Genomic DNA, 21,234 nt, shown 5'->3' with positions numbered 1-21,234 from the left:
AAATGATTCCTCTTTATTATATTAGTATAGATGAATAAAATTAGTACAGTTATACCTGCTTTACCCCAAGGGCCTACCTATATGCAAATTACAATGCGTTTGTGTTCTTGTCTCGGCAGGTCAGTGGCCATTTATATAAACAAAACAAAATATATGTTTATATTTTATTTATATCTGTCTGTTTCTGTATGACCTAGTTTATATTTTAGTAGGCATTATCTGTTGAACTGCTGGCCTTAAAATGTAGCGTTTATCGTGTACTTAATTTTAGTACACTTCGGGGCAGAAAATTTGGGTTAGCGACGAATATTTTTACTAGCTTTCATATAAGCTATATGTGGGTTTAATCTATTTCGGCTAATATAAAGAAACTGTGGTTTGTTGTAAACTAATCTACGAAACTACAAAACTTACACCGGATTTTTTTTCACTGATTGAATACAATATATAGGATAGACGAGTATATATTTTTGCAGTTACTAGTTGAAACTGTGTATATTATAGAGATACCTAGCTCTCGCACCCGGTTAAAAGTAACTGGCTAGCTAGACAGAAAGTAGTATTAGCCGTCAGATTGCATTTACAGATTCATAAGAATCCGTTGAGCCGTTTACGCGTAAGGAAATACCAAGCAAACGCAAACTTTCGCCTCTCTAATATTAGATAATGGTATATAGCTATCTAATATTAAAATAACTTATGTACTCAACAGTACTAACCTAAGCCTACAGAGAGATAACACAACATACAAGCATATCACTTAGATTGTAGCCAAACAGTTATGAACAGTTTATCTTTGTGTTCCACGGAATAACATCGTTTGTAACCGTTAGTGGTAAAATAGAAGTGTTTTTTACAAATATTTTATGTTAAAATATTTTTAAATTTTTTAAGATAATCAACTTAACAAAAAGATTTTCAAGTTTATAAAAATACGTGTGCTAAAAACTAGAAATATATCATAATCCGCTATACTAAATTCATGTGTAAAAATAAATAAAAAAGGTTTTAGAAATTGTTTTATGATCAAACAAATAATACGTAGTGTTTTTGTGTAAAAGGTAACGGGTAAGGAGTTAGGAAATATCATTGTGATTTTGCCAAATATAAGTATGTAAATCATGAATTAAGCAATAGTTTGAAATAAATAAAAAAACTATTTAATATGTTTTGTATATTTGTAATTTCATTGGTAACATGATTAGTTCAGACTTTCAGTGTCACTAATATAAAAATGTTGTTAATTACTTTACTTAAAGAAGAAAATAATCAAGAAGGAAGAAGGGAGTTTTGTATAGTTTATTTTGGTTTGATGGCTCTAAAATAGTCATAAAGCAACCAAAAAACTTGTTTCCTTAGTAACATCAGATATCGTTAACTTCAATAAGATGCATTTATAACTCAAAACCATTTTAAAACAGAGACGCTTTGACCACATTATCACCATATTAAATGCATAAAGCACTAATTACGACCAAAACTCATTATATAATAACGACTTCCTTTTCACTAAAATATAGGTAACATTAATTTATTTTATATCAATGAATGTCTTTACAAAATATACATAGGTTAGGTATAATTAATACATGGTATCAATGACTGTCTTATACAATATTATGAATGATTCATCTTTAACTAATAAACTGGTCTTTGTCTTGTCTTAACACAATAACTATTGATTGTGTGTCAAAGGTCTTAAGCGACAGCCGCAGTGGTAGTTATGACCTTTTGAACTAATGAGTTATCTTAAAGTACTAATATTTTATTGATGTTATATATAGAGGAATCATTTGTTTGTTTTAGTAAGGACATTAATTTTGATAGTAAATGGATGAACAGTTTCTGTTAAATAACTTTGCTGCATTCTAGCTTTGGACAAGTGACATAGTCAATTTAAAAGGGACGTACAACTATATCTAGCCCTTGTCCCAATTTTATTTGTGGTCGGTGCAGCTTGTTTTCTTCTTCTATACCTACTGTTCTATCTGCCGTCATCTCACAAGTAACATATTGTGAATAGAGTTCTTCTTCAAATAAGAGTGGTCCAAGTCCCGCACCCGGATAAACAGTAGATTATAACCTTCCTAGATAATTGAAAAGGTAGCCCATCTTCGACAGCCTTTGTATCGTCCCACTGCTGGACTGCGGCCTCCTCTCACACGGAGAAAGATTGAGCATTAATCACCACGCTTGCTCAATGCGGGTGATTTCAGTCTTAATAGTCCATGCTTCCTCAAGATTTTTATTTTTATCGGGTTCGTTTAAGCAAACAAACGCACAAATTCATCTGCATTATAATATTAGTAGCAGCAGTAACTATTTGTATTTATTTTATGTAAACGTAACTATCATCAATACTATTAGAATCAGTCAAATTGTACTAATCGAACATTAACCTTTCACTATTGTGATAAGGTAGAAAATCTATTGAAGAAACTTGACAGATTGGGGTAGGTTGATGTACTGTTGTCTGTACATAGATAAGGAAAAAATAGATAGAATGTTGTTATCTCTTCATAGTTTGACATGAAATCAAGTATTGTCTATCAAAATAGTCTTGCTATAACTGTAATAGAGGGCTATGAGAGTGAAGGAATAGTGAGTGCACTTGTGTCTGCGCAAATGCTTGTGCACTATAATATGTCCGGCGCAGCTGGCTGATCTCCTTACATGAGAACAGCTCTGTAGCCAATAATCGGCTAGGAGGACATCAATAGAGGCTCTTATGACTATATGTTAAACTTAATTAAGTATACGATATGAATTAGAATGAACAAAATTATAAAACAACTTTTTAAACCTAAGTTAGACCAGTAATCAGAATTTCGGACTTCTGACTAATTTAATACTAAAATACAACAGATCGGAGATCCAAATAGGAAAGAATAAAAAAACAATACGTTGAAAAATTATGGTCACCCATCCGCCGAGTGACCTTGCCCCTTCATCTGTGACTAATCAAATCTTCACATACACTTCCGGCCAAAAACATATAGCATCTATTTATATGATTTATTAAATGTTGCTTATGACGCAATATTCAAATTCGACTCAGTTTTATCATTTTTCGGCAACGTAAAAGACTTATCTGATTTTAATGCAAATTTTTGTCTAATAATATCGTATTTAAAAATGTAATTATGCGTTAAATAAATATATACGGAAATAATTTAATAAATTATTACAATCTTTGCAAAAATACCTAAGAATATTTTAGGTAGAAACACACTATTTTACTACAAAACGGTTCCGATTCTAGGGCCGATTTTTCAATCATCACTCAACTTCTATCAGAGGAATAAATATGGCGGTTTGACATATCTTCTATACAAAAGCTGTCAAAACGTCAAAAATATTCTTCAGATAAAAGTTAGGTTAAAGATTGAAAAATCGTCCCTAAATTAAAATCTTCATTAAACAGTTCATCAGTGCATAAATAAAGAACAATATTAAAAACAAGTGACAATCAGTGTAAACGTCAAAAAATCCAAAATGGCCGCTTCACCGTCGACCGTACCTTCATTGCCGGAGCCGGAAATTGAGAAGCAATTACAAGAATTGGAGAAAGTTAAAGATCACGAGGAGTATGAGAGTAGATTGAACAAGATTGGCTTCTCTGTGGCCAATTGGATGAAACTACTGTTCAATAGGACTGAGGAAGAGGAATTCCATGCTGAATGGTTGACTGTAAGTGTAATTGTAGATTAAGGGTATAACCAGCCGTCAATTTGCCGATTTGGTCAATTTCGCGGCATGTTATGGTTCGGTTATCGTTGTAGGTAAAATTCATCATCTGCCTTTTCCTATCTTTGTTGGGGTTGGCTTACAGTCTAACTGGATGCAGGTGAGTACCAGTGTGCCACATGGGGCGACTGTCTAACTGACCTTCATAACGCAGTTACCTCCCGGCAACCCGGTGCCCCGTTGTAAGATTGGTTGCCAGACTTTCTCGCTTCTCACTACCCGTAACAATCGCCAAAGATTTTAAATGACAGCCTGGGCACACTTATTTAACGTGTGTTCCTAAGCACAGAGGAACTCGTCATAACATGGACGGCTACCCATCCCTCGTCGCTTAGCATTATTTAAACGATGGACTCGAGTGGCTGTTACTTAGCCACGAGATCCTCGCGTATACTCCTTTCTTGGAGGAAAATTATGACCTCTCCCGCTGTGGGTGCAGCGCAAGGAAATGTCACACTCTTACTGACTAAAACCCATCATGTTCCTTCTTAAGCCCTTTATGTACCAGCGCCGCGGTAACTCGCGCGAACAATCCCGCAGCCCCGGCAGGCCTTGGCCGTGATCATAAACTAGGTAGCAACTCAGTTACTACCCAACAAAATAATTATTTATCTTTGTATTATGAATTTTATCTGTATTGAAACCTCATTAAGGATAATTTATGTAATCAATATTATAATGTTTGGCAATTCTCTCATTAGCGGCAATCAATTTATTTATTCTTATCGAATGTCTAGCTTGATACTGTAAGTCATTTCCTTATCTTATTAAAAGTGCATTTATTTAGGTATTCTTTTCAAAAATCCGCCGAGTGCAAGGTCGATTTACGCGAAAAGGATTCCGTTCCTTATTATCTATTTATCATCATCCCCAAGCCTTTTCCCAACTATGTTGGGGTCAGCTTTCAGTCTAATCGGATGCAGCTGAGTAACCGTGCTTTACAAGGAGCAACTGCCTATCTGACCTTCTCAACCCTGGCAACCCAATATCCCTTGGTAAGACTGGTGTCAGACTTACTGGCTTCTGACCCGTAACGACTGCCAGGGATGTTCATTAGACGGGACCTACAGGTTAACATGCCATTCGAAACATATTCATAGGTGTCCAAGATATACTTAGAAAGTACATACAAACTTAGAAAAGTTGCTTTGGTACTTGGAACTCACTTACTTGAGAGGCTGGTTCCTACACTAGGCCACCACATCATCGGATGGACGTCCACTGCTGAACATAGGCCTCCCCTTAGATCTCCACAGATAAATAAAATAAATAATGTCTGGACATTTTTCACACACGGTCGGTTAGCCCCATGGTAAGTTATTAATTAACTTGTGTTATGGGTGCTAACACAACTGATAAACTACATATAGCTACATATATACATATTGATAAATACATATTGTAACACCCAGACCACGGCCAACAAACATGCTCAACACACACAAGTCGACCGAACCGGGAATCGAACCCGGGGCCTCAGGTTCGGCAGTCCGGCATGGTGACCATTGCGCCATCGAGGTCGTCAAGATGCCTGTACCTATAGGATCGTCCGTCCACATTGTTGGTGGACGTCCCACGCTGCGCTTGCTAGTCCGTGGTCTCCACTCCAGCACTTTTCGACCCCACGATTAACCCTAAAACCGCCCTTACCACCTGTCCTTTATTTCTAAAGCTTTATTCCTATATTAAAATTAACTTCTTTTGCCCACAGATAGACGAATACAAAGCTCAAGCGGAGGAGAGCATGCACAATGCGTTCCGTATTGTGAACTTGCCGAACTGGAGCGTCGAGAAGAAAGGCTCGAAGGGAGACGTCGTGGAATCCAAGAAGACTGAACAGTTTGGCAAGGTTTATAGGTTTACTGTAAGTATTTATTAAATAAACTTTAATTGAGATTGTAACGAATCCATAGTATAGAAGGCAAATTAATACTCCATAGCAATATACATCATTTCGAGGTTTCTTTAGCTTTTATTTCAAAACTAGCTTCTGCCCGCGACTTCGTACGCGGATAAAGTCCCTTATGCCAGCGACTACGGGGTCAGCAAAATCAAAGATCTGAACCGTGTGATATTGAATTTTAAGGGCCCGTTGACTTGAAAACAACTGAATACGCATAGCCATTAGAAACATAAAATGTTACACGTATTAATACGTTAAAAACATTAAATGTTACTGAGATGACAAAGTCGTGATGACTTAGTGGAAGTCGTGGTGGTTTAGTGGGTAGAGAACCAATCTCTCAAGTATGAGCGTACGTCTTTGATTCCAGGTCTGGCAAGTACCTGCCAATGCAACTTTTCTAAGTTCGTATGTGCTTTCTACGTATATTTTGGTTACCAATGACCGTTATTTGGAGGGATGTTAAACTGTAGGTTCCGGCTGTCATTGAACATTCTTGGCAGTCGTTATGGGTAGTCAGATGCCAGTATATATACTGAGTTCTCCAGGGAGAGTATACTGTCCCCCATCTCCGGCCGGTCGGAGTGAACCATGACGGGGGTAGGTCTCACGCCTCTGGCTTGGCTTGGCCGTCCAGAGTGGAGTCGCTAGAGCAGGGTTAGTAGCCCTGCTCGGAGGATAGGTGCCTCGTGGTAAGTGACCCACAGGGAGCGCGTAATCTGCGTTTAAAATCCGCCGAGGTATCCTCACACTTCAGCCGCTCATGTCCCTGTTGCCCTCTTGTTGCTATTCAGTGACTGATTCCTGGGGCCCAGTAAGTGAGCTGGCGAGTCTCCACCTGCCATTTTACCATTTCACCATTTTTACATGTATGTATCTAATACATTGTCATCGGCAGGTGCCATAGTTCCCGTAGTTTCCCCGTTCCTAGTCCATTAGCATCCCATCACAATAGCCCAAGTAGTTTTCATCAACAGTTAGCAATGGTATAGCACAGAACCGGGGATTGTCTTTTTTTTAACGACGTCCACCGGGGATTGTCCTTGGGTTCATTTCTATAGTGTATAAAGGAATAATCGTCGGTTTTGTTTCACCATTTCATTAAAGTTGTCTCAAAAGGGCTTCAGAGTGTTGGCTTCGGCCCCACGTTTGCCTCCCAAAAATTCGGAACTCTGTAGTCCCGAGGTCTGGAAGAGACATACAAAATAATAATGAGATATAACGCAACAAATTCGGAGAGTGGGGGCTCGTGACGCCACGTCTAGGTATGTAAAATTTGTACTAAGCAGTGACTTAACACAAAATTCAAGCGTGTTATATCTTCGTTATTATTTGTTTGTGAGAAGGAGAAAAGAAAAATACGTGTCCATTATTTTAGGTTTATCTAAAAGACGGACTAAATACTTTTTGATTCACCATACCACCTATTTCATAACATTCATTTCTACACATTTCAAGTGTAGTATTGCTCCTGAAGTTCCACATCAGGTGTTCCAGATCTTCGATGTATATACGTCAATAGAGAGTGGTTACCAGATTGAACCAGTTTTGCTAAAACGTCATATCTTTATATGCTATAGTCTAGCTGGGCTCCTGGCGTTCCACATCAGGTGTTTTACATCTTCCATTTTTATAAGTCAACAGAGAGTGCTTATCAGATTGAACAACTTTTGCTAAAACGTCACACCTCTAAATGCTATAGTCTAGCTGGACCCTGAGTTCCACATCAGGTGTTTTAGATCTTCAATTTGTATAAGTCAATAGAAAGTGCTTATCAAATTGAACAACTTTTGCTAAAACGTCATACCTGTATATGGTACAGAGAAGCTGGGCTCTTGGGGTTCCACATCAGGTGTTCCAGATCTTCAAATTTATTATCTCAGCTGAAAATGCTCATCATATGAAACAATTTTTGCCATGGCACCATTTTTGTATCTCTTATAGTTTTGTTGGTCTGTTGGTGTTCTGCATCAGGTCTTCAAGTTTCGAAGATAAATTATAGCCTATATGTTGACCAGGCTTAATACTGATACAACAAAGAAAAAATCATTGAAATCCGTCCAGTAGTTCCGAAGATTAGCGTGTACAAACAAACAGACATACAGACAGAATTTTTTTTTTTGGATTTGTGCTCCATTACTGTTTCTAAACCCCACCCAATTATTATTTTTTAAATATATTCAATGTACAGACACAGTTTTTACAGATTTATTATATGTATAGATTAGGTTCTGTCACTGATTTCATCCGCTTCTTGATGGGACCACTTCCTACACTCAGACAAAAGTACCTTACACAGCTTATATAGCGAATATTACTCTTATGTATAAGCTGTATAACTGCCAAGTTTCATCAAAATCAGTAATGATAAATAAATTAGGTATATTTTATCACATCATCATTCATCATTAATATTATCAAGTTGAAAATTTGAGAGTGACTGAACACATTTGGATGAAACTTAGCAGTAGGTAATATAGCTTACATCAACGCGACAAGCTGTTCCCTCGGGCAAACCGCTGGCATATGCTAGTATCTTCATTTTGAAACATTACCAAATTAAGAAATATATACAAACACCTCTTAATTAGTATGTACCTATTAATTAATCTATCATGCGTGATCGATAAAATATCAGAATATAATCCAACATTATTTAAATGCGGATTAAATATTACATTATCGTTCAAAAGGTAAATAATAAATAAAATTAAGCCGCTTATATTATTTGGAACAATCTTTGTCTATTATTTCATCATTTTAATTGTCATGTTGCTATGAGGCAAGGTCCAAATTTTATTTTTTATAAAATGATTCAAGACTGATATAAATAGGTACTACCTACAATATCAAGTTTCAAATGTCAGGACCTAAATCCAAATTAACTTAATATTTCTGAAGTTAGCTTTCTTTTTAATATAGTGAAGTTGATATAACCAACTTGGGCTATAAAAGAGAACTTCAGCTTCAGAACTGCAAAATTATGTGTGTGTTTGAACTGTAAATAATGTATCCCTAGCCTTAACAGTCAAACTTTAAACCAACGGCCTTCCCATTTCGAATGAACCCACAAATCTCGGTAGTAGGCGTCCATGTCGTCACGCCATCTTTTCAGAGGAGATAGTTGGACCACTGGATTAATCCTTTCTTCTACATTGCCGTGACCTACGGGGTCCATAATGTACTAAAATATCTAATGTAGCACCTTCATGTAACTTATGGAGTGCAATAAAATATTGAAATTGAAATTAATTTTAAATATTTTTGTTTCAGGGTGTAGTAGAAGCCCCGCCACAGTTCCTTTACGAGGAGTTCAGAGATAATCTCACTAAACTGCCAGAGTGGAACCCCACCATATTGAAGAGTGAGCTTATAAAGGTAAGTGCACATTGCAGCAAGTTTCACATTAATCACTATATAGTATAAAACAAAATCGCTTTTTCTGTCCCTATGTCCCTTTAATTATTTTATTAGAGGTTTCTTTTAATAGAGTGATTAAAGAGGAAGGTTTATTTGTATGAAAACATACATTAAATGGGGAAATACTGTGCAAAGCCGGAACGGGTCGCTAGTTTATCATATAATACATCAACTGCCAAACCTTTTTCCAACAATGTTGGCGTTGGCTTCCCGTCTAAACAGATGCAGCTAGAGTATATTAACTGCCTAGCCTTTGAACAACTATGTTGGGGTCGGCATCCAGTCTAACTGCATTCAGCTGAGCAGCTGTCACATAGAGCGACTGACTATCTGATCTCCTCAACCCATTTACCTGGGTAACCCGATGCCCTTTAGTAAAACTGGTTGTCCGACATTCTGGCTTCTTTAACGATAGCCAAAGATTTGAAAATGTCAACAATCGCCCATAATTTAACGTTGGTTAAAGGCGAATACAATTTCAGACTTAAAGTCCAGGTCAAGATGGTTTCCTTCTCTTTTATACAATCATTGGTGTCCAAGAGGTGTGCTATAACCACTAGGCCTTCCTTTTAGTACTAATATTTACATTTTGCAAATCTTTATTCTTTATTAAAATTTCAACCTCAACTTTCAGGAAGTAGGTCCCGGCGTAGACCTATCCTACCAGGTCACCGCAGGAGGTGGACGAGGTATCATAGCACCCAGAGACTTCGTGATCTCCGTCGCACGGCGCCCTTGTCCAAAGAGGGTCAGGTGGTGTCTTCCGACCCTGACAGCTACATCAGCAGCGGCGTCAGTGTCACCGTGCCGGGGTACCCGCCGCATAGGGATATGGTCAGGTAAGATTTGGCAAAAAGTGCAATTTTGATGTGATTTTGGTGTTTTCTAGGATGTAAGGTCACTAAAAGTCCTAGAAGTTGCTAGGAAGGTTGTTTAAGGGTATTTGGCGAGTTTTGGTGATTTTGTAAGATTTTAAGGAATTTAGGCTTTTTTGAGATTTTGGGTCTTTCTGGACAGGTTTTGTAGAATCAAAGGTCACTAAGAGTCCTTCTAGAAGTTGCTAGGAAAGGTTTTAAGGGTCTAAAGAAGCTAGAATGTGGAGTTTCTTTTGGAATTTTCTGGGGTAAAAGTGTATTTTGGAAATTTTGTTGTGTCTCAAATAGTCCAAAAGGGGTCTTAGAAGAAAAAGTGACAAGTTTAGTAGTACAATAGTTGTGGCAGTCATACAAACAGACAGACTTCGTGATCCTCCGTCGCACGGCGCCCTTGTCCAAAGAGGGTCAGGTGGTGTCTTCCGACCCTGACAGCTACATCAGCAGCGGCGTCAGTGTCACCGTGCCGGGGTACCCGCCTCATAGGGATATGGTCAGGTAAGAGTTTACAAGAAATCTGTCAATTTTCTATGTCTTCCTAGAGGTTCCTAAAGGTTTCTTTAGGATCTAAGGTCACTAAGAGTCCTTCTAAGCATGGCAAAGAGATTTGCCATTCTTGCCATTTTGGTCTTTCTGGGAATATTTTGTAGGATCTAAGGTCACTAGGAGTCTTTCTAGAAGTTGCTAGGAAGCTTATTTAAGGGTCATTTAAGGGCCTAAAGAAGCTAGAATATGGAGTGTCTTTTAGGCAATTTTCTAGGGTAAAAGTGTATTTTGGCAATTTTGTAGTATCTCAAATAGTCCAATAGGGTCTTAGGAGTAAAAAGGCTAGGTTTAGTAGTACAATCTTTGTGGCAGTCATACAAGCAGACAGACAGACTGATCCTCCGTCGTACGGCGCCGTTGTCCAAAGAAGGTCAGGTGGTGTCTTCCGACCCTGACAGCTACATCAGCAGCGGCGTCAGTGTCACCGTGCCGGGGTACCCGCCACATAGAGATATGGTCAGGTAAGAGTGCAATTTTCAATGTGATTTTTGGTGTTTTCTAGCATCCAAGGTCAGTTAGAGTCCTTCTAGAAGTTGCTAGGAAGGTTATTTTAGGGTATTTGGTGATTTTCTAACATTTTAGGGAATTATGGCAATTTTTGAGATTTTGGGTCTTTCTAGGAGATGTTTCTGTGGTCCAAAGTCACTAGGAGTCTTTACAGATGTTTTAGATAGGTGTTTTCAAGGGACCAAAAGAGCCAGGTCGTGGAGTATCTTTCTAGGATTATTTCTAGGAAAAAGTGTATTTGTATGTCTCAAATAGCAGTAATGAGTCTTAGGTGGAAGTTTTATAAGGTAGTTTCTGCGTAGTTCAAATAAAAGGTAGACAAACAGACAGGCAGACTTGGCAGTTGTTCTTATTGGGAATTTAAGGTTAAATAAAACATATATTGACATTTTATAGTATCAGTGAAAATATATGCGCACTATATACAAATATTCCAGGAACTGGCATATTAATCAAATAAATTTCTTTAATTTTCAGAGGTCAAAACAAGGTCGGCTGCTGGTTCCTCAAGCCGCGAACGGTACAGACTTCAGGCGGCAAGATTGAGACACACACCACCTTCCAATGGCTCATGTGCTGTGATCTTAAAGGTAAGGCCTTATAAGGAATTGCCTAGCCTCTTCCTATGTTAAAGTCGTTGTCCAGTCTTACTGGATGCAGCTGAGTACCAGTGTGCCATATGGGTCTTCTCAACTCAGTTACCTGGGCAACTAAAACTAAACTAAACTAAATACCCTTACGAAGCAAGCCTTAGGTAATACGGGAAGTCAGACTTTCTGGACTTCTGACTACCTGTAAACGACTGCCAAAGATGTTCACTTGATAGCCGGTACCCACTTTAACGTACCTGCCGAAACACTGAGAAATTCGTTTCGACAAGGTGTTTACACTTCCACGGTTGCTTTACCTTAAGATCGCTTACGCCGGCAGTTTCACCGCTTCCCGAAGGAACTACATTCTGCACTTGGATAAAAAGTAGCCTATATCATTCTGATGTAAAATTTATATTTCAGACAACTTTTATTAAATTCATGCACTAGTTTTCAGTTTTCATTTGCATTAAAGAACAAACATTAGCCATGATCCCCTACATATCACATAACAATATTTTACTTCATTTACAGGTAAAATCCTCAATTCGTGCTCGACGCAGCCTTCGCAACTGTGATGTTGGACTACATAGTACATGTCAGGAAATTCGCGGCCGACGCTAAGCAACAGGGCAAATTCTAAACAACCATATACTATGCAATTTGTATTCAGCAACCTTTACTATGGCGGTCTTATTAAGTACAGTTTACAGCAAATATTGATGCCCGCTGGCAGTGATAAGAAACTACAGTGGGTTTAGTGTTTGGTTGGCGCAACCATCTGCTATAAAGTTAAGATTCAGCAACTATTATCTAAGGTCAAACAGAAACTTTAAAGAACCAAATAGTTACAAGTTTTTGGGCTTAAATATAAATAAATAGGTACATTTAACCTAAAACTTTTCAACTGATACTAACTAGTTACGAGCAACCATATTCTACAAATACTCTAGAATACCAAAGTTGCAGAATCAACCAAAATGTGATGACAATTGTGGTCTAAACCATCTGCTTCTATATTTATATAGCGTAACCACACACTATAGATATTTTAGCAAAAACAACCATACGCTATGGTGCTATATGTCAACTTCAATGACAATTGTGAACCAAACAACCTTTTACTTTATAGTTACTCTGAGCAACCATTTGCTATAAGATTATTTTGAGCAACTACATAATAAAATATACTGCCTCAAATAATCTGTAGCTAAAACTACACTAACAAAACCTTCGTGGTATCTTTAAACCAAAATATTGAATGATGTTGGTTACAAAACCAGATGACTAACAACCATTGACTGTAACAACCAAAACTTCTATAATATTTGTTTTAAGCGCATTCAAAGTATAATAAGAGCAATGTAATATTTTCTAACGAGATCTAGAATAAGATACATACAACTATGTGCTTCAATTTAAAAAATATTGTAAAAATACTTTTTTTATTTAAAAGAAAATATCTATGATTTTCAACGTAAACTACTCCTTCCGTTCTTAGATCGTACTTATAGATAGACCAATGTTTATAGCAATATTTTAATGACATTAAAATATCATTTAATTATGAAACTAACAGAAATACAAATCATGCATTTACATTAGTAATATTTCCAAAAGTACATACAAACAAACTTTGTTTAAAGACAGATTATGACGAAATAAGTATTTTATATTCATGTATGAAAAGATGTTTTCATAAAGGTTCGTTCTTAATACTAACTGCCGACCGCACATGCAGTTGTAGTCGGCAGCTAGTGTTCAGAACGTACCTTAAAGGTTTATTATTGTTAATGATCGGCACGAATCTTGAGCGCTGACCTTCACCTGCGCAGAAGTGATTTATTAGCAAAGAACCAATCCCGAGTGACGGCTATGACGCGATGCACTGCGGGCCAATCACCGCTTTAGCCCCGCGCCTCACTTCATACCACAAAGGGACGCAATAAATCACTTCTGCGCAGGTAAATGTCAGCGCTCAAGATTCGTGCCGATGATTATAAGTTTGATTACCAAGTCGAAAAATCTTCCATACATCCATAACATGACAGTTAAAGAATGAATGAGTGAATGATATCATTCAATCTTGGTATTATTAGCGTAATGCCAGTTAATAGTGAAAAACAATGTAATTTAAGAATATTTCTAGTAATAAATAGCTCTTGTTACATAACTATGTATATAAAATCAGAAAATTTGTAATATATGTATGTATAGGTTAACTTTGACTGCAATTGGTAACCTCATAATTGTTGTAATTTATCAAAAAGGTCTTTTGAACGAAGCTAAGAACGAATGAATGACAATCAAAAGAGTGAATGATACCCATAATGAGTGAATGATCTGAGCCTTTTATACTCGTTTGTATAAATTGTATGCATTTTTATATGAAATAAATAAATTAGGAAAATTAATATATTTGTTTTATAATACAGGCTGTTTTATTGGCTTTTTCAAAGCAAGTCCTGTCCTTGTAATTAAATTACACAGTTTATTTTCCAAAAATCTTTCAAAAGGTATATTAGTATCTTTTCTAAAACATTTTGACCCAATTTTCAAAATAAATTAATCATTTCTATTCGCCTCAAAAATAAGCCTGTAGCTACCTATTTAAAAACTGCTGTATGCTTTATGCAAACTTATATCATTTATGAAAAAATGCAAATCTACTCTTGTATATAGGTAGAGTTGGTATTTTTTAATGAATTTGACAACTTTGATGAGTATGATATGTAACAGAAATGAGCAATTAAAATTAAATGTAACACTCGTTATTATAAAAACAAGCTAGTAGACGCCATATTGAAAATGAAAGACCACTAGCGCCGCGGTGGGTGAATGTTGAACTAATTAAATAAAATGGCGGCTTAACAATCAGCTGTTATGTTGAGTGCATATAAATATAGATAGATAAGTTAATGTATCATAGTTCTAAGGAAATAAACGATTTTTATACTGTATAACTGTGTTTTATTTTTCACATTTTAAGCCTAAAGTAATATGTTCCGATAGCTAATGCCAGCGATACTATCCCGTAGCGAATAGGTACACCGCGCACCCGAATAAAATGTAGCTTACAACCTCCCGCTGTACAGGCTGTATTAGGTACTAATACTGAAAAAAATCTCGAGGTTAAAATTGAAAACTAAACCTATACTTTTTACTTATCTTCTTTTACACTCTGTCTCTAATGTAAATAACCTAGGTACATATGTACCTACTAAAACCTATCTCCACAATGATTTTATCTCAATCGGTTTAACTGTATCACAGACAACGTAACAAACAAATTCACTTCTTAATGATGAAACTGCAGAAACAGCGGCGTAAGTAACAACCTTTCGGTCGACTGTCATTCGAACGAACACATCCACGAATGTATAATAGTATGTAATGATCCGTTGAAAAATAAAGAGGAGATAATACCCGTGCCGATAAAGAATGGGATTAGAAATCGCGACAGCTGTATTTACCTCTCGCTCATACACTATAGCACAAGAGCGAGAGTTGAATACAGCTGTCGCGATTTCTAATCCCATTCTTTATCGGCACGGGTTGTACATATATTCCACCAGTGTGTGTCGCGCCCAAATGTATAGAATCTTACAAATACAAATACAAATACAAATATTCTTTATTGTGGTACATAGGTAAACAGTGAGTTGTTACATGGTTTTATTAAATTGTACACAGCTATGACCCGCCATAATGGCATACAATAATTTTAAGGTAACATTTTATAACATTAGATTAGATTATAGATTAATTCACATAATGATATCAAGGCTGCAATTGAAATTATAAGCATAAATTATAAACATAAACATAAATTATAAACTCAATCAAAATTAAATAACATCATCCAAATAATCCTTTAGAGTATAGTAACATTTGTCTATTAACAATTCAAATAATTTCTTTTATAATTATGTAACTCTAAGTCTCTAATTGTATTTGGCAATTTATTATAAATGTCGGGTATAAGATAAAAACACTTTTGTGGAAAAGAGCAGTTTTGTGGGGTTCACGTGTCATTTTGTCTTCTTCTTCTTTTACTCACTAACAAACAATAACAAATTGCGTGCAGACATCTAAAACCTAAACCTATCTAATACGCTAAATTATCAAGATATCGAGTTTTAAGAAAAGTAAACAAAAGCAAATAGATACCCAGATGCGCACACGGTCGAGTAAAAACAGTAGACGACCACGATTTTACACACACCATAACGTTTGTTTGCGCGGGCCGAACTAAACTCCGTTTTTAAATTCGCTCGATTTAAATAAGCATTACCTTTGTAAATTCTTTCTTTCCTGTCATTTTTCTTTATTATTTGTGTGTACAAAAATTTGTAAATAAATAAATAAAATTCAGTTCTTAGATAATTCCTATTTAGCCCGCCCCTACCATCTTACCATCCCTCCCTACTCATTATTAACATAAAACTGAGCCCTAATACTTATCCATAAAAAACACCATCGCAAAAATATAGTGCTATAGCTTTGTTAATTACCTAGGTATTACCGCCCTACAGGAAACGTCAGGCAAACAGGTGGCTTTGTTACGTAGGTAAAGTGCTAGGGTTCCCAAACATACCTACTGATTTTCGATACATTATAGATGCTGTTAAACAAAAAAAGAATTCAAAGTCAAAATCAAAGCATTTTATTCTATGTTCATAGATTACAGAGGTAGAAAACAAAATAGTTACAAAATTGCGTTTTTATCAGTTGGTATCCGGCCCAAAGTGCAAAGCCTTCGAATATCTTAAAAGTAACACTAATTTGTTAACTTCTACAAGAACATAAAAAAAGTCTTTAAAAGTTTTCAAAATTAATAAATATAAGTACCTACTTAAGTTTTTACGTGAAATACTGTTTTATATCTTCTCCAACCCTGATACTTACACCTACATTTTTCTTGAAAACTTGGGAACCCTAGTACCTAAGTGCTTAATTGCCAGTAATAATAAGTAATTAGTGGTCAGGCGCCTCCTACAATGTGATTAGCAACACGCTAGCTGACGTCATTGGTAAATTAGTTAATACTAGCTGTTTCTTGCGGTTTCGCTCGCGTCATGAGATACTTAGATAGATACCTAATTATTTCGCGTATGCGGTTGGAAATAGGTGCCTTTATAGCTTTGTTATAGACTGCCCAGATAAATGTGCTATATTTTTTTATTTGCCTATCCTTTTCCTGACTATGGGGTTGGCTTGCCTTCCAATTGAATCGTTTGCAGATGAGTAGCTAAACCCAATTACCTTGGCTATCCAATACCCCTAGTTAAGACTGGTTTTCTAACTTAGGTACCTACGGGCTTCTGACTACTCGTAACGAATGCCAAAGATGTTCAAATGACAGCCAGGACCTACAGTTTTATCGTGCCATCCGAAAAAGTTAATTGATCCACAGTTTCATTAATGAGTCACTTTTAAGGTAATTATTACAAATGTTCCCTGTAACTTCTTTACGGGAGACATTTTCACAGGTTCTGTGGTCCCCAAACTAGGCGCTGCCTGTATCTTGGTTACATCGCAATTACCTAATCATAATAATACATAGAAGTACCTATAAACAGAAACGTGATGACTAGAAGAGAAGTGAGCTAGTTATTGTGACAATAACAAGAAATGTGGCCTAACAATAAAAATATCTCCTTCATTTTGCATTCTTCTTCTTACTGACCTGTTCTCAATTAACAAAGACCTCCATTCCCATTCCTCTGTCAGCTGTCATACTAACATTCACTGCTTCGTAGGTTCTAATTAAAATACTTATAGTATAATACTTAATTTATAAGCTATCCTAGTAATTCATCAATGGAACTAAGAACTTAGATAAGTTCATAAGCAAAACAAAATACCCACTTTACCAGGCATTTTTTATAAAGTGGTCTTGTGGGTATATTGTAAAATTGGCTTGGTTTGCATATAAAATGGAGTTTTGGTTCAAACTGCACTTAGTTGTGTTTTGCGAATGGTATGGGCTGCTTGTAAGATATTTTATGTAGCTTTCCGACAATGTTTTTCAAATTGGTTCAGTAGTTTCGGAATGTTTGGGGTACAAAAAATATATTCTTTATTATATTAGTAAGTACCTATAGGTATATGGATTTCACCAAATAAAATAACTTTATCGATGAAGCAACACTAGGTACTCGCAAACTACAATGGGTGGATAGGTATAGATATTTTCATGGTAGATTTTCCATACTTAGTGATCTTCGAGTACTTAAGTTTTTCGTAGAAAATGACATGAAGTTAAAAAACCGGCGAATCAGACTTTTCTAGTTTTGGTACCGTATATTTTTCCATACAGAAATTAAAAATGACAATAGAACAAGTTGTCTATCTTTCGATAGGAAGCATTTGCTTTCATTTTCCTCGATGAAAAATAAGGTACCTACTAAAGAATATCAGGCATGAAAAACATTGTCTCATTTTTGAGAGTAGTGTACCAATCTATATAAGTAATTAAAACACTTAGGTAACTAATATTTTTACTAGCTATTCCCCGCGGTTTCACCCGCATTCCTAAAGAACTACTGCTCGTACCGTTGTAGGTATGTCAATGCATTCTCTTTCTACCAAGACACCATAAACCTCAGATCAAAGAAATAGATCAAATAAATATATATAAAATAAATTACATAAAAAAAATATTTCTTTGATCTGAGTGATACCTAAACTATATTATAACTATATTTTTAAATATTGTGAGTAACTTTTCATTTTTTTATACTATACAAACCTCCTGACTACAACAAACACAACAAGAAAAGTGTTATCGGAATACTTAGGTAGGTCCAGCCATTCACGCGTGATTCGATAATCAGATAAATTAGGACGTGAATTATATATAAGATTAATTTATAGGAAATAAAGATGTAGGTAGAAAGGTTTATTTACATAGATATTTAAGTACATAGGTATTTACAACACATATAGAAAATATTCTAGTAAACAAAAAACACAAAGTATAAAACCTATATAAGATTAATTAATTTAATTTAAATATAGCATTGTTTGTCGCCAGGTATAGAGACAAATAGACTATATATTAATTTCGTACATTATTTACCTACCTGGCTTCATATTAACTTCATACGTGCTTACTTAACAAACCTCATTAACAGACTAAGCCAATTCGGACACAAACGTCCAGTTTATACGCAAACCAAGCTGATTTTACAATAGACCCACTACACTTTTATATGCACACGAACAGAATTTACTATTTACCCACATTTTCTACTTCATTGTTATAGGGAGATACTTTTCGTACTAAAACTTTTATTTTGCTTTTAAATTTTTACTTTTATTTTCTCCACGTTTACTTTTAAGTCTTCACTGGTAAAACCTAACTTAGTCTATTTTTTTACATAGGTACCTAAGTGAAAGAGCGAGATAGCCCCAACACAAGTATTATTACCTAATTACTTATGGGGTTGTCACATTTATAAAATTGTTCTGACTGTTTTGAGACAAATATCTACTTAAACATTTTATTCATTTAATTTTCGCCTTGTCTTGCAACGGTGTATCTCTATATATACTGTTAAAAATAAAAAATAAATGTCTAAATCTCGTAAAGTACCTACTTATAGATACAATTATTACGGGCGCCAAAATTTCAAACGTTTATTTATGACGTTTTGGTATAGCATAGGTAATAAGTACCTAATCACTTAGGAGTTAAGAATTAAGTATTTAAAATCTAACGAATCTAGAAAATGTTTAAAGTTCTAACGCTATCTTGTAAAATTAATTTAAAATGGTCGTGAAAAGGAACGTAACCAATCAAATAATTTCTCAAATCAGTTCAGTAGTTTCGGAGCCTTTAGAGTACAAAACAAACAAAAAGTTTCCTCTTTATTATATTAACACGCTTATTACTACTAAAAATATAGTAAATGTGGACGGGTGTGTCGTACCTAATCACATTAAATTAGATACGTTAGTATACTGGTTTTTATTTTGCGTATTTAATTTTGTTCTTTGTGCTAATCAAAATATACCTATTAAGGTATTTAATTTAATGTGATTAGGCATGATAGGTACACCCGATATAGATAAATACAGATTAATACTGTCGTTAGGTTGAAAAAATAATATAGGTAATAATCATGGATAAGTACTTACTCGACAAGCAGATGCATACGACTAAACGAATTTGAACACAAATTCCCATTTATACTCAAACCAAGCCGATTTTACAAAATACCCACAACACTTATTATGCACTCGGATAGAATTTACTTTTACCCAAAATTTTCAGGTCTCATAAAGTTCGTAAATGCTCTAATATTAGGTATTGGTACTTATATTTTAATTTTGTCTTAGGTAAACAATTTCCTCTCTCAATGTCGTTTTAATTTAGTTTTATCTAACAGGCAGTTAGGTACGAGCCGTTTTTCCGCGGTGTCACAAAATATAGCCTGTTTTATACGGGGACATGACGTCAAATGGAAAGAATTTTTCAAATCTGTTCAATAGTTTCTGAGGTTTTAGTGTACAAGCAAACAAAAAATCTTTTCTCTTATATTGGTAGGTAAAGAAGTAAATGTAGATACTATAGATAAAATGTCTTTAGTCAGGTTGAAGAAAACGTGTCAATAATAACTTCATAGATACTTACTAGCCAACTAGGTGCATACTACTGAACTGATTTGAATAAAACCCTCAATTATACGGAAACCAAGCAGATCTTACAATATAGCTCATAACATTGAAATATGCACATGAGCAGAATTCACTTTTACTCACAAAATCAAAAGTCAATCAAATTCAAAGTAGGCTGAAAATCAGCACTATTTAAAGGTCAAATTTACATAAGACAGCCCCCACAACGCCCGCCCTTCACCACTTCCTATGTGTTTTGCTGGGAGAAAAGTGGTGGACCGAACTCCTAGCAACTTTCACACAAATACTTAGGTAAGTATCGTCTATACTTAATACCTATTATAAAGCTGAAGGCTTTGTTTGTTTCAACGAGAACTACTGAAATAAGGCGTTTTGCTTACGTAAGTATAAGAAATTATAGTTCGGCCGTTCAGAGAATGCGTTCCTGACACCTATCAGTTAGTCAGGACTAGTGATGGGCACAACATAACACTGAGTTCGTTACCGTTCCCCAAAATAAACCGCCGCATTATTTTAAGATTATTTTCGTTTTAAATTGGCGGAATCATTTAAAATTTATATTTTAGTTATTTAAGTGGAAACCAAAAAGGTAATATTCATATAATTAAATCGTTTTATTTATTCTTTGTTACAAAGTTACAATCTGTATTTCTATGCAATAAAGTAAGTACATTGAATTGAATGTGCGTACAGAATGTTAATCAGACTCCGATTCGCTTGAGGAGGTGGTGTCTTCATCATCATCTTCGCCTACGTGTATATTACGTGTATATTAGGTATTATCAATAACAGAATCAATCCTGATATCTCGGTCAAAATCTTCCAAAATCAGGTTTTAGAGCTCTACCTCACTGGGACGCCATGGCGACGTCGCCAGCAGCACAGGTCTGGCTACTTCTGGCATCCAAATGTCGCCAAGTCGAGTTACCATGGCGTCTCGACAGTCAATTGTTTACGTCGTCGCTCAAGAAATTGCAAGCTGACTGGCGACCACATTGGCGAC

General features: G+C 35.7%; 1 protein-coding gene across 1 annotated transcript; it reads left to right on the top strand.

Moving 5' to 3' along the window:
- Positions 1 to 718: 718 nt before the first annotated feature.
- Positions 719 to 11,599, top strand: LOC135116677 (steroidogenic acute regulatory protein-like). The gene is made up of 7 exons (XM_064041936.1): positions 719 to 835; positions 3,425 to 3,690; positions 5,459 to 5,611; positions 8,924 to 9,028; positions 9,705 to 9,788; positions 10,319 to 10,440; positions 11,473 to 11,599. The coding sequence occupies exons 2-7, from the start codon at positions 3,496 to 3,498 to the stop codon at positions 11,597 to 11,599; spliced, it is 786 nt and encodes a 261-aa protein (XP_063898006.1). The 5' UTR covers positions 719 to 835; positions 3,425 to 3,495.
- Positions 11,600 to 21,234: the final 9,635 nt, after the last annotated feature.

This window comes from Helicoverpa armigera, chromosome 27 (assembly GCF_030705265.1).
Source record: "Helicoverpa armigera isolate CAAS_96S chromosome 27, ASM3070526v1, whole genome shotgun sequence".
Classification (NCBI taxonomy): Eukaryota; Metazoa; Arthropoda; class Insecta; order Lepidoptera; family Noctuidae; genus Helicoverpa; species Helicoverpa armigera.
The sequence above is the reverse complement of the archived record's forward strand: the minus strand, read 5'-3'. Positions and strand labels throughout refer to the sequence as shown.

Coding starts and splice junctions, on each gene's coding strand:
- LOC135116677 (XM_064041936.1), top strand. CDS start 3,496: ATGGCCGCTTCACCGTCGACCGTACCTTCATTGCCGGAGCCGGAAATT. Junction 3,691..5,458: donor TCCATGCTGAATGGTTGACT/GTAAGTGTAATT, acceptor TTTTGCCCACAG/ATAGACGAATACAAAGCTCA. Junction 5,612..8,923: donor GCAAGGTTTATAGGTTTACT/GTAAGTATTTAT, acceptor TTTTTGTTTCAG/GGTGTAGTAGAAGCCCCGCC.